The sequence below is a fragment of the Ahaetulla prasina genome, chromosome 1, assembly GCF_028640845.1.
Source record: "Ahaetulla prasina isolate Xishuangbanna chromosome 1, ASM2864084v1, whole genome shotgun sequence".
Classification (NCBI taxonomy): Eukaryota; Metazoa; Chordata; class Lepidosauria; order Squamata; family Colubridae; genus Ahaetulla; species Ahaetulla prasina.
In genome coordinates, this window is record NC_080539.1 from 135411820 (window position 1) to 135424256 (window position 12437).

Below are 12437 nucleotides of genomic sequence, written 5' to 3' on the forward strand. Positions count from 1 at the left end.
GTTCTCCGAACTACTCAGAATTTTTGCTACTGGTTCTCCAGAACTGGTCAGAACCTGCTGAAACCCACCTCTGGAGCAGCCCCCAAAAGCAATATACTATAATTCAGCAAGCAAGATAATATTCTAATTGCAGAACTATAAGTTCCTAAGCATTTCTTTATAAGCTCATCTTATTAACTGTGTGGTAGAAGTTTAAAAGTGTACAGAAACATACAGATTTGAGGCTTTCTTCTTCAATAGCACTGTACACAGATGATGGATTCAAAAATGATTTAGGTATATAAATTAATGCACTGTGTGCAGACTGATGTCAGTTTCCTTTTAAATTGTCCTTTTATCAAAAGCCACAAATCATATTTTTTGTTTAGGATCACTTATAGAGTAATCAGATCTTTGAGGAGGAAAGATAACAAATAAACAACAAAATCTGCAGAGCAGTTGGCATTGGGTATGCACACATATGTTAAACTGTTGGCTTTATTATGTTCATTTATTCATTTGTGAAGCTGTTCATAAAGAATGGAGAAAAATCAGGCAGCTTTATACATTTTTTCTTTTCGTAAATGTTCTTTTTTCCAATTTATATTGAGTGAGTGTTGGGGAACAATATATACAAACTACAATTTCACTAGCAGCAGAGGAGAAAAGTTAAAATAAGCTGATAGCCACCATGGAAAGTTCTATTCATATGAAATAATAATCTGTTCAGCTACACTTAATGTCAACTGCTTTAATCTAGATTGCAGAAAATATGATTTCTGTAACAGAATCATCAGTGCTTGGAATACTTTACCTGACTCTGTGGTCTCTTCTCATAATCCTAAAAACTTTAACCAAAAACTTTCTATTATTGACCTCACCCCATTCCTAAGAGGACCATAAGGGGCGTGCATAAGCGCACAAACGTGCCTACCGTTCCTGTCCTATTGTTTTTCTTTTCTTCTTCATATATATATATATATATATATATATATATATATATATATATATATATATATATATATATATATGCTTATACCTTTATATACTATATAACCTTTCTGTATGATACTTACATATATTGTTGTGACAAAATAAATAAATAAATAAATAAATAAATAAATAAATACATGATCTTCTCTCTCTATTCTCTCTTCTCTCTACAAAACATATTGAAGTTTTCCAAGACCTATATTAAAATTGAAATTGAATTAGACTATTTCACACATAAAAGCTTTTTATTTCATTATTTGTAAACAAAACTGAGAGAACTGTACATGACTGTCCACAGTTTACAAACAAATAGCTATTTTGGAATTTGCCTGGCTGAAATTCCAACTAAAAATTGCAGAAAAAGCAATTAATCATTGCAGGAGAACGGAAATTCAAGTTGCAGAAAGCATGGAATAAAGAAACTCAAGGAAAAGTAACAATGAATTTGAAAAAGAGAATTATGGAAGAATATAAAAGAACATTTCAAGATCATAGTTATCAATGGCATACCGAGAATGTTTGAAGCAGATCATATTTTAATACCCCTCCACCCTTTCCGTTGCTTCTGTGCCATGCCACCCACAGCCAAACAGCTGATTGAAATGGTGGCAGCAATGATCTTGCTTTTTCTGCAATTTTTAGTTGGAATTTCAGCCAGGCAAATTCCAAAATAACTCTCCAGATACCTCCTCATTATCCACATCACCAGGCACTGCACTCCCTTATTGTCAGCACCTATGGCGGACGGTTCCTACTAACCCATACTTTATTTATATACTTTATTTATTTAAAACATTCATACAGCTGCCTATCTTTTAACCAACTCTGGACAGCTTTCAATCACCCTGCTTTCAATTGCCACTGGTAGTTATCCAAGAATAGGGTATTTGATTACTTACTGAGAATCTTTGATAAGAGGTGCATTCCCCAGTTTAAAACATGGTTTTTCAACTCCACATGAAGTCTGCCTCAAAGAGAAGCTTTCTGCTAAATCAAAACCTGAAAGATGTAATCAAGCTGTATCATCAACTGCCCACTTAGTATAATTTATCAAAAAAGAGAAAATGGTTGATATAGACCACAATAATATCCAAATCTCAGTTTTCATTGTTAATAGTATACTCATAGGAAATTCTCCTAGTAGTTGACTTGGCAACCTCTGGGGAATGTACTTGTCATTTCCTTTTGCATATGAATGAGCTTGAAATGCTGCTTTCATTCTTTCATAGTAATTAAAGCAAGATGAATTAAAATAAGAAAGTTGATTCTAAACTTATTTGCAACACTCCAAATAAAATGTTCTCCTTTCATTAAACCAAAGATTAAAGGCAAAATTTATTATTAAAATCAAGGTATATAATGTTGGATAATATCTTATTTAATATAAAGAAAACTCACCTGAAACTCTTAAGTTTTCTTTGCATAGATGGGTGAAGTGATGTCCTTCTGCTTTCAATATTGGACATTCAGTAGCTAAAAAAAAAAGAATATAAAATATTCTAAACTTTAAGAAAAAACTGAAACAGTAGATTCCACTGTCTGCTACAATATGTCTAACTTTCATATAAGAAATAATCAGTGGTGTGCAAACTGAAGATACTTGAACTTCCAACCAGCTTCTCCAACAATCCTTGTAATTTCTTTGTAGTTGGTATGGTGTATAGAAAATTTTCAAAATAAGCATTAAATATCCAGCTAAATAGCAGCATCGAGCCAATTGTGACTGATCTTGAAAAAGCTGAATCAGATCTGCAAGTAGTCCTCAGCTACAACCACAATGGAACCTAGATTTTTGGTCATAAATCATTGTAGTTTTAAGTTGAGGCACCAAGTGACCAGACTCAATTTTGCAACCATTTTTATGATGGTGATTAAGTCAATTACCACAGTCATTAAGCTAACCACATGGTCATTAAATGAATTCAGCATATACAATGGGCACTTTTTTCCGCTTTCTGCCAGAAAATGGCAAAAAAGTCACAAATTGTGGATACATGCCTATGGGTTTCTCCAACCAATTGTAATTCCGATCTGGTTCCCAAGCACCCAAAATATAATCACATGTCCCCAGATGTATGTGTTTGTGTCTGAGGCAACATTTCTGTCCATCTAAATCTGTAATCTATACTCACTGCAGTCCACTAAAACAAAAATAAATGAAGCCCTGATTGCCCATTCCAGAACATTATTAAAGTGCAAGCTTGCTATTTTTTTTTAAATACTAGTAATATCAACATAGAATATGTGGCCCTTTACACTGCCCTGAAGTGTGTATTCTACAGCATTTGAAACTGAAGAGCAAGATGATGAAAGAAGTAAATGAGATTCAATTTATATAATTCACTTTAATATACACTTGAAAAAAGCCTGACTTAGGGGAAAGATGGGAAGGGATTTGAAGGAAGAATGATGGTATCCTTATTCTTAAACAGAAGTCAGTAGCTAAAGGGTAGAAGAAAGAAAAGCTAAAATTCTTTTAAGAGGAAAAAAAATGAAGAGATGTGGGTAGTTAAACTGGAGATCTTAGGTAGGACTTGATAAAAACTGACAACAGCAGGATATAAAGAGAAAGGGAACATTAGAACAGGAACGGTAGGCACGTTGGTGCTCTTATGCACGCCCCTTACAGACCTCTTAGGAATGGGGTGAGGTCAATAGTAGATAGTTTTTGGTTAAAGCTTTGGGGATTTTGTAATATTGTAATCAATATTACAAGTTGAATATTACTTTAAATATTGATTACAATCCACTCCAAATTAAGTAGGTTTTAGTTCTTATGATTTCAACATAGAAGTTATACTTTTACTAAAATAAGATAAACTACATATTTTTTAAAAACGATACATGCTACATTTATGTAAGATAAATAAATCTTATAATTGCATTATCAAGGCTAGGACCAATTATTATTTATGAGGAAGAGTATAAGGTTTGTCATAATGCTGAATTAATACTACAATGGTATTTTGGAATTCAACTGCTTTAAAACTCATTGAATTTGGTACTCAATACATTTTGACACAGTACATTTTGTTTCGGAATTCATCATTTGTTTGGTACTCAACATGCAAGTTAGAACTTGTGAGTCTTGGTTGCCTTGTGATTCACTAAATTATTCCTTATGGGAAAAATTTGTTTGGTGCTCATTGCACCTCCTAGAACTGATTAATGATAGGTATTGAGGTACCATTGTATTGTGCTTATTGACTAGTGTTAAGCAATGGCACCAAACACAGTTTTACTATTATAAGGATTGATGTAAACATAATTCCAATATAATAAACACTTGGAATGTTCAAACACAATTTGTTTAATAATTAAGTGCAATATAATATACAACTTGATTTCCAAAATCATACTGTAATAAAAATGTCATTGCCCATGGTCCAATATTATTAACAACCATGCGCTCCAAACTTAGGCAACGGCACCTGGACAACTGTCCTAATTTTTTAAAGACTCAGATTTTAATCTTACACTTATTTAAGAGAAGCAAGTACCATTAAACATTCTGATTTGTTCAAATATGCACAAATATATTCAATCTTTTACTTTCAATTTCCCTGTTAAACTTCATGACACAGTTCATCACTAAACCGAATTTCTCTATCCCAGCCTCTCTCATCTGGGGATCCATAAGAGACCATGATTGAAAAAAAACCTTTATTGTTTAATTTTACCTGCCACACACTGGCTGCTATCCTGTCAGATTCCAACCTGACTTTCCCTAACTTATTAATTTCGCAGAGTTTTTTCTCTATGATAATATTTTTAAACACTGAGATGTAATTACATGTGTGGGGGCTCAAGTCAATTTAAAGCAAGAGCCAAAATGTCACTGTTTGTCACTGTCATACCTATATACGTACAGTATTTTAAAAATAAAAGAATTGCTAAATAAATATAGCACTTTCACATCAAATGGTTTACAGAAATTTGTACAGAGGGATGTTGCAGAAAAAATAAGAAATTAGCTAGTATACTATTTGCCATTTCTATTCTTGTGTGCACAGAAGGGTTAAGGATGCAATAACCAAAAGCCATTCTCTCTGCAACTATTTATGTTCATTACTCACCAAACAGTTTCCAATGGCTCTGTAAAGTCCTGCCCTTTTTGATACAGAGCTATAATTAAATTTGTGTCTGTTTATATCCTTTGCTGCCTGCTTTTGCCTGCCTTGCATTCAATTTTGTCAGTTAACGGTTTTTAATATTTGATGTTTAATAAATCAACAAAACAATGTTTTTACCAGCTATTCTGAGTAACATGTGTGCTTGCTCTGATCTGGGCACAGGGACTGATGAGAACAAAACTGGAATAACTAAACTAAACTGATAGTTTTCCAACACAAATGACATAGACCAGAAATGTTCTACTATTACTGCAATACTACTTAAAGCAGTGACCATGTGTTAATTATTAGAGTTCAGCTCCAGTCTTCTCATGTAGTGGTGACTAAATCTGTGCTGAATTTAAAATAGGAAGTTTCTAACAGCAAGGGATTTCCAAACAAGCATGGGATTAAAAAGAAAAAACAAACTAGTAGTGTGGGAATGCTTTTAAGAAATACAAAATACTCAGAATTAAAAATTGCATGGACTATTTGCATAGCTGATTTTAAATGCTCCAGTTCATTATTTATTGTTGCATTTATATGAACCGACTGTTTTCTCTCTGTAGTGCAGGTAATTCTATTCACTTTATTTAAATATATACAAGAGCAGCTTATAACAATAATATCACACTAGATCTGAAATCTACATTGGTGAGGACAGGAGATCTCTAGGCGGCACCTTACTTCATTCTCCTCTAATAATATTGCCTAGCAGCGTTCTTCCCATTTAGGATCTAACCATATTAGCCACAGATACCATCTTGCCTGCAGCAGGAGACAAAACAAAGCACACCTGAATTCATCTGTCTCACCCAGAGAGAACAAGAAGTGGCATATGAGATTGTTGGCATTCCATTCATTAAGTTCAGTCTTACAAGCAAATTATTTAAACTTAGAATATGACAGGCTATACAGTTATATTTATGTAGGCAGTCAATACTGACTATGAACCATAAATAGGGTATGAGTTGCAACTGAAAGTCCTGAGAGCATTAACTTTTCATCGACATTCACTGTGCAGTATAAGTCAATGTCTTCCCAAACCTCCTGAGTAATTCCAAATGTAAATGGTAGCACAGTCATGAATAATCCTAATGAATTAACTGAGGAATGATTCATTGGTGCTATTTTAAGAATGCCAATAGTTTTCAATAATTCAGGGAAATTAAAACAATATAGCACTGTGCCATTTTTCTATATATTGCAAAAAAATATTACAATGCATCAAAATATTACAGTATGGGATATTTTTAAATAAGTTATTTTAATTATAAGCAGTGATTAAAGCAATTATTTTGAAGTAACATTCCTTTTTGCCTGTTGTCTAAATTAACAGTCCATTTATTTCTTCATTTCTGTCATTTTTTTTTTGTCCAGGATGGTCAGGTTTTAAATTTCGCATGTAGGAGAGGGAGTTTTGACAGTTGCAGCTTGCCATTTAAAGTAAGTAGCTGTATCTGCTATACTTCTATCATTTTATTTTTATCTTGCAAACTTCTATGCTGTTTCAAATAAAAATAGAACCATAAAACTCTAAAACACAGAAGCAATAATCAAAATTAAAAAAGTATACAATAAGTAGACAGAACCAGTGATGCATCTTCAGGGCAAGAGATCAAAATCTACAGAATCTAAAGATTTGTGGATTTTTTTACAAATCATGCAGATTTTGAACCCACTGAGAACTCCAATGCAGAATTAGTAGAACATAGCAGTAGAGCCTCCAGCTCCACCATAAATTACCCAAAAGCCCAGTGAAAGGATTATTTTCACTTTCCATCCAGAATGTTAGCAGGAAGGAAGCCATCAGTACTTTGGAAAGCACACTAGCTATCAAGTGAAAAGTGTGTTTTCTGGTCCCTGCTCTTTTAGTTTCATGGAAACTGGATTGGAAATACTCAGCATGCATTCACAAACAACAGGGTCTACAAGCTATAGAACATGTAGCTCCAAAGGCAATCAGGGCTCCCACAAAATACTTTATAGATAATAATCAATATTCTGAACAGCAGGAATCTACAAGTGAACAGGACAGTAACATCAAAAGAAGTATTACTCTGCTGAAACAACTAATAGATTTCACACATAAGCTGCTACATTTTATAATAAACAGGTTTTGGAATAGCTTTCCAAAGCAGCCCATGTTGCAGTCCTAACATGAATTGATAGAGGTCATTTGTGAATGTTGTTTTTTTTCTTTCTGCTTTTCTCTCTCTAATACACTTTCTCCTCCTCTTTAAACAATACTAAAACAATGGATGCAATGAAAGAAAGAAAATGGGAAGGTATTACTTGGATATTTATTTTGGATCAGCACATGACCCACTTAGAAAATCAATGAATTAAAGACCTTCTTGTAAAACTCAAGTGGGATTTGCATTAAAATTCACACCTATACAACTTCCATCTACATCTCATATATTACTTATATGAGCAATACCATGTAGCGGAAACACAGGACATACTTCCTTCGATAGTACCAACTTTTAATTTGTACAGCCTGAATCAAATTAGTCATTGCAGAATGAAATGTATTGATGTGAGAAAAATTGTTGAATCAATCAATATATTGATTCAGAGAAAGTGTATCATAGAGAAAATAATATGCAATGTTTGAATGAATGTAGAGACATTTAAAAGTCAAAAAAAGGCTCTGACGATTGCATGGCTCAGCTGTGATCGTCAGAGCCATTTTTTTACCTTTTAAAAGCATTTTTTTACAATCTATTCGGCCACATAGGTTGGAAAAAATGCTTTTAAAAGTAAAAAAAAGGCTTTGACGATCGTGTGGCTCAGCTGTGATTGTAGAGCCTTTTTTTACCTTTTAAAAGCATTTTTACAACCTATTCCTACCATTCAGGTAGGAAAAACGAGTGAGCTGGAAAAAAGCAGCAAGCGGGCAACTGGGCGATTGGGTGGGCCTGGGCAGAGGGGGGGAGCACGGATTTTTGCTATCGGTTCTCTGAACCACTCGCCACCATCATTACCAGATTAGCCGATCCAGTCTGAACCGGGAGCATTTCACCCCTGAAACAAGGTGCACCCAAATATAACCCAGGTTATATTTTCCTTTGCTGACTCTGTAAACCGCTTAGAGAGGACTGTAAAGCACTGTGAAGCCATATATAAGTCTAAGTGCTATTGCTATTGCTATTGCGCCTTTAATTTCTTTCTTTCATTGTTTATTTTTTTACTTCTTTTCTGCAGTTTGTGTAAGGTGATTTACTCTGAAAGGAAATAATATGTATCTTTATATGCATGTAACCAATTATAGTTAACTAAGGCTAATAACACCATTTGCAAATGGTTATTTAGATGTAGTCCTGCTATCTTCAGTGACAATTACTCCTGTGTGAATATGCATTTGACTCTTTGTATATGTGCCATAATAAGTACTAAGTTTGATTTATGATAAAGTTTTGATGGCATATATAAACCAATTTTCTTAAGTCTTAGACTTTTAATATGACTTATGATAATTACTAAGCAACTATGCAATCTTTTTAACAAGCTACTAGGTAACCTCCAATCCATTGGGTCATCATTTGAGACAAACTGTACTTCCTTACCTAAACAGGTAGGTTAAGAATGAGAAGGACAGGCAAAAAGGCAATGGGACAGAAGTGACATCTGACTTCCTGTCAACTTCCCCACTGACTCTCCTAGTAGAAAACTGGCAGCCTGGTGGCACTAAATGGGTCACAACTTTGCCAAATTTCAATCCCGCAGGAGTCATAGATCCCAAATTTTGATCATATTCCATAAGTTAGCACATTTGAAGTACTTCAGTTCAAAAATTGTTGCCCTATGAGGCACTATCCAACTGAAGATTACAAACAGTCAAACATGGCAGTGTCAATAGTATATAGATTGTATGAAAGTTGGGATATATGATAATCTTTGTGAATTCAAAATAAATGATTAAATCTAAATGTTTAAACACAGGGATTAAAATAATTGCAAGAAGCACGTAAATTGTTGATAACATGAACCTCAATATGGTAGGTCAATCCTTTCTTTTAGTTTTGTTATACTTTATTTTTAGCAGTAATCACTTTCTCCAAGTAAGTAGTTGCTATACCAGTGGTTCTGCATCAGTGAAAATAAAGGGAAAATTGCTGTGAGCCAAAAAGCTATTAGCATACCCTAAAAGAAGCTACTGCAAGTCTCATCTGCTATTCCACAATAGCTTCCTTTTTTCCTGTCATGCCGTTTCCTTAATTAATACAATATTAGCTAATTAAATGAAACCATTGCCCAGACTCATCCAGGATACTAAATAGGAGAGGAACTTTCCTCTTTTATTCATAATAGTACACACATGTTATCTCTCATTCTTTTACACAAGTAAGTGCCACCATATTCAAATTCCATTTTAATAATCAAGGTTAATTGGGAACTGCCTCTGAAGCTCCATGTGTTCTTAGAGTCATTTCAACATGCTTTAGCCACTGTAAGCAATTTGTAAGGATCTCAATCCAAACCAATCTTAGACCTCTAAAATACAAAACTTTGTAAAACAGATCATCTAAGCTTGGAGGAAGCAGTGGGGAAGGGTTAACAGTAGTAAGAAGAAGGAAAAAAAATCCAAGGCTGAGCATGGCTTAGAAAGTTGAGGCATAAAACTTGGTTAGAAATTTCACCGTCCTTTGATATGCACACCTCAGCCTTTCTTTTTATATTCATGACTTTGACTTTGCTCACTGTTTTATGCTGAACTAAGGAAAATGCTTTTCCATGCGGCATCCCTTGATGTCTGTCTCTAAAATGTTCAGAAGTAAGACATATGTTACAAAAAATTGTAGAAACTCAAGGATGTCAGATTTATTTTAATTGTAAGACTTTTTTTCCTGGTAAATGGTGACTTTTACCAATGGCAAAATCTCATTTTCTAACACATGTTTTTGGGGTGGTATTTTCAATTGTATATTTAGCTATTCAATTAAAGATAAATTTTGTAATCTCACAGCCTCAGCAGGCAAGGAAAGGATAAGGGATATCCAATAGTTTACCTTTCCTTTTTTCAGGAACTGGCATCAGCAAGTCTTAGGAAGTCTTTGCTGTTTTAATAGTTTGAGAAAGAATCTGAACTGCAAGATTTGCTAATCCACAGTTCTTACTGTGCTTCAGCACATTATCGATCATTTAATACTGATTGATATGCCACAACTCCCCGATGAACAATCCTCAGGTTTGGACACTTGGTGATCTTTAATTAGTATTTTGATATTTTAGATTTCTATTTTGAATAGGTATAAAGTCAGTAGCGTTTAATTTCTATTCTCAAAAACTCATAATAAGTAAATGCATGACAACCTTTCCATTGAATTAAACCAAACCAAACAAAATTGTATAATCTGTTATAGTAATAGCAATAGCACTTAGACTTATATACCACTCCACACTGCTTTTACAACACTCTATGGGCAGTTTATAATGTCAGCATATTGTGCCCAACAATCTGGGTCCTCCTCATTTTACTGTCTTTGGAAGGATAGAAGGCTGAGTCAACTTTAAGCCGGTCACGATCAAACTGCTGGCAATGAGCAGAGTTAGCCTGCAATACTGTGGTAGCACAATGGTTATTGTGCTACCACACATAAGTGATATTCCACAGCATATTTCACCTTATATTATAATGATCACTAGAAACTCTAAAGGTTTTTTTTTAAAAGGCCGATACCTTTATTTACATAGTTTATTTCTTTAGTGGTACTTTTAGGCAAACCAGTAACAGAACCTGTGGTCAGAAGAATGGTAAATGGCTCAAAATACTGTATGGAGGAGGAGAGATGAAGGAGAGATGTATAAAGGCAGCCCTTTTAGAATAAAGAGATGTTAACATGTCAAGTCTTTATTACCATCATAGATCAGTATAAGGAGGGTGAGATACAATTTTTTTTAAAAAGCATAAAATTATATTGAAGTCTAATTTTTAAAAAGCTAAAGTATTGAAAGCATATATAAAAACAAAAGACAAAAAAGAACATAAAGGGAGGGTAGAAATATTAAATGGCTATAGGTTAGTTAGTTAGAAAGTTAGTACAGTACATGGCAAACTAAATTTATCACAGTACAGAGCACTTTCAAATAATGAACTATAAGTTAAAAGGGAATAAAAGAAAAAGAAATAGCTAAGTGTGGAATGAATTCTACTTGACTTGCATTTTTAAACATTCAAATATTTTCTTTTTCATTTTAGATAGCTTATAATTTCCAGGGCATTATTTATCCCAGTTGTCAGACACATAGGAGCATTCTGCTTCTGGGGAAAATTTTAAGAACTGCACAGTTGCTTCTTTCAAGGTCAGCCTTCACTTCAGCTGAATTTACTTTCATGTAAGTGAATTATCACAGCTAAAAGACATAACTTGAAAACAAGTCCTATTAAAACCAATTGCATTGATATTCTGTAATAAATGCTGTTCTGATTGTGGCACAGAGCATGTACAACTAATGGAACAAGACTGCACTTATGAGTCTGCTCGGTTTCCAAGCCCAGGATTGGGTTCTTTTTGGAATTGTAATTTAAGAAAATGAGGAAGTATCAATAACAGCACAACATAACTGTAAATGAGGGCATGCACGTTCTAAATGTAGGCTCCTCTGAGTGATTAGGAAATGGAAATATTGCTGGTGGATATCTTAGGTGAAAATATATTTCAGTGTAATTATATATTCCCTAGATCAGAAATACTGTTTAGCTCTCAAAATTCCACCTAACTTTTAAAAATATTTGTCACAGTTTAAGTAAACTATGGTTCTCCACATAGTATAGCTACATTAGAACCTGAGGGTTTACATAAACATAAGCTGTATTTTCCATGTAATTGTAACTATCCAACAGGATAAATATCCCAACAAACTTTCTGAATCCTATTAGAAGGAAAATAAGGAAATACCTGGCTTGTCAGTGACTATGGTAGAATGAGACATAGGAAGGAGGAGAACTGCAAACCAAAGCCATCCTATGCAAGATCCAATAGCCTTCATCTCCTCTTGGACACATGTGAACAAATGACCAGAAATCTGAAAAGAAAAACAAACATGATTACAGACTCTCTAACCATGCATATCTGGACATCTGTTACAGATGCATAGCTGAATCATATATAACATCAACAGTATAATTATGAATAGCCAAAGGGTTAGGAGTTTCCCTACTTTTTGAGTTATTATCTCATAGCTACTGGTTTTTAGGAAGAGAGGAGAGATGATTGGGCTAAAATAGGGAACAAATAAGGAAAAGTGTGGATTTTACATCTATCTTTTCTGCTGCATGGCCTGCCCAAATGAAATTAATGAGGCAGGCAGTGCTGACCATGATTTCAGCTTGATAGTCTATTATTA

General features: G+C 34.0%; 1 protein-coding gene across 1 annotated transcript in view; it reads right to left on the bottom strand.

Moving 5' to 3' along the window:
- The window catches only part of COL19A1 (collagen type XIX alpha 1 chain), a 192880-nt gene extending 180742 nt beyond the window's left edge, over positions 1-12138 (bottom strand). Inside the window, exons 1-3 of the mRNA XM_058176483.1 lie at positions 11990-12138; positions 2371-2445; positions 1872-1971 (exon numbers count right to left, since the gene is read on the bottom strand). Coding sequence (XP_058032466.1) covers positions 1872-1971; positions 2371-2445; positions 11990-12080 — 266 coding nt within the window. The 5' untranslated portion in view covers positions 12081-12138. The remainder of the gene's footprint in view (positions 1-1871; positions 1972-2370; positions 2446-11989) is intronic.
- Between the last annotated feature and the right edge of the window lie 299 nt (positions 12139-12437).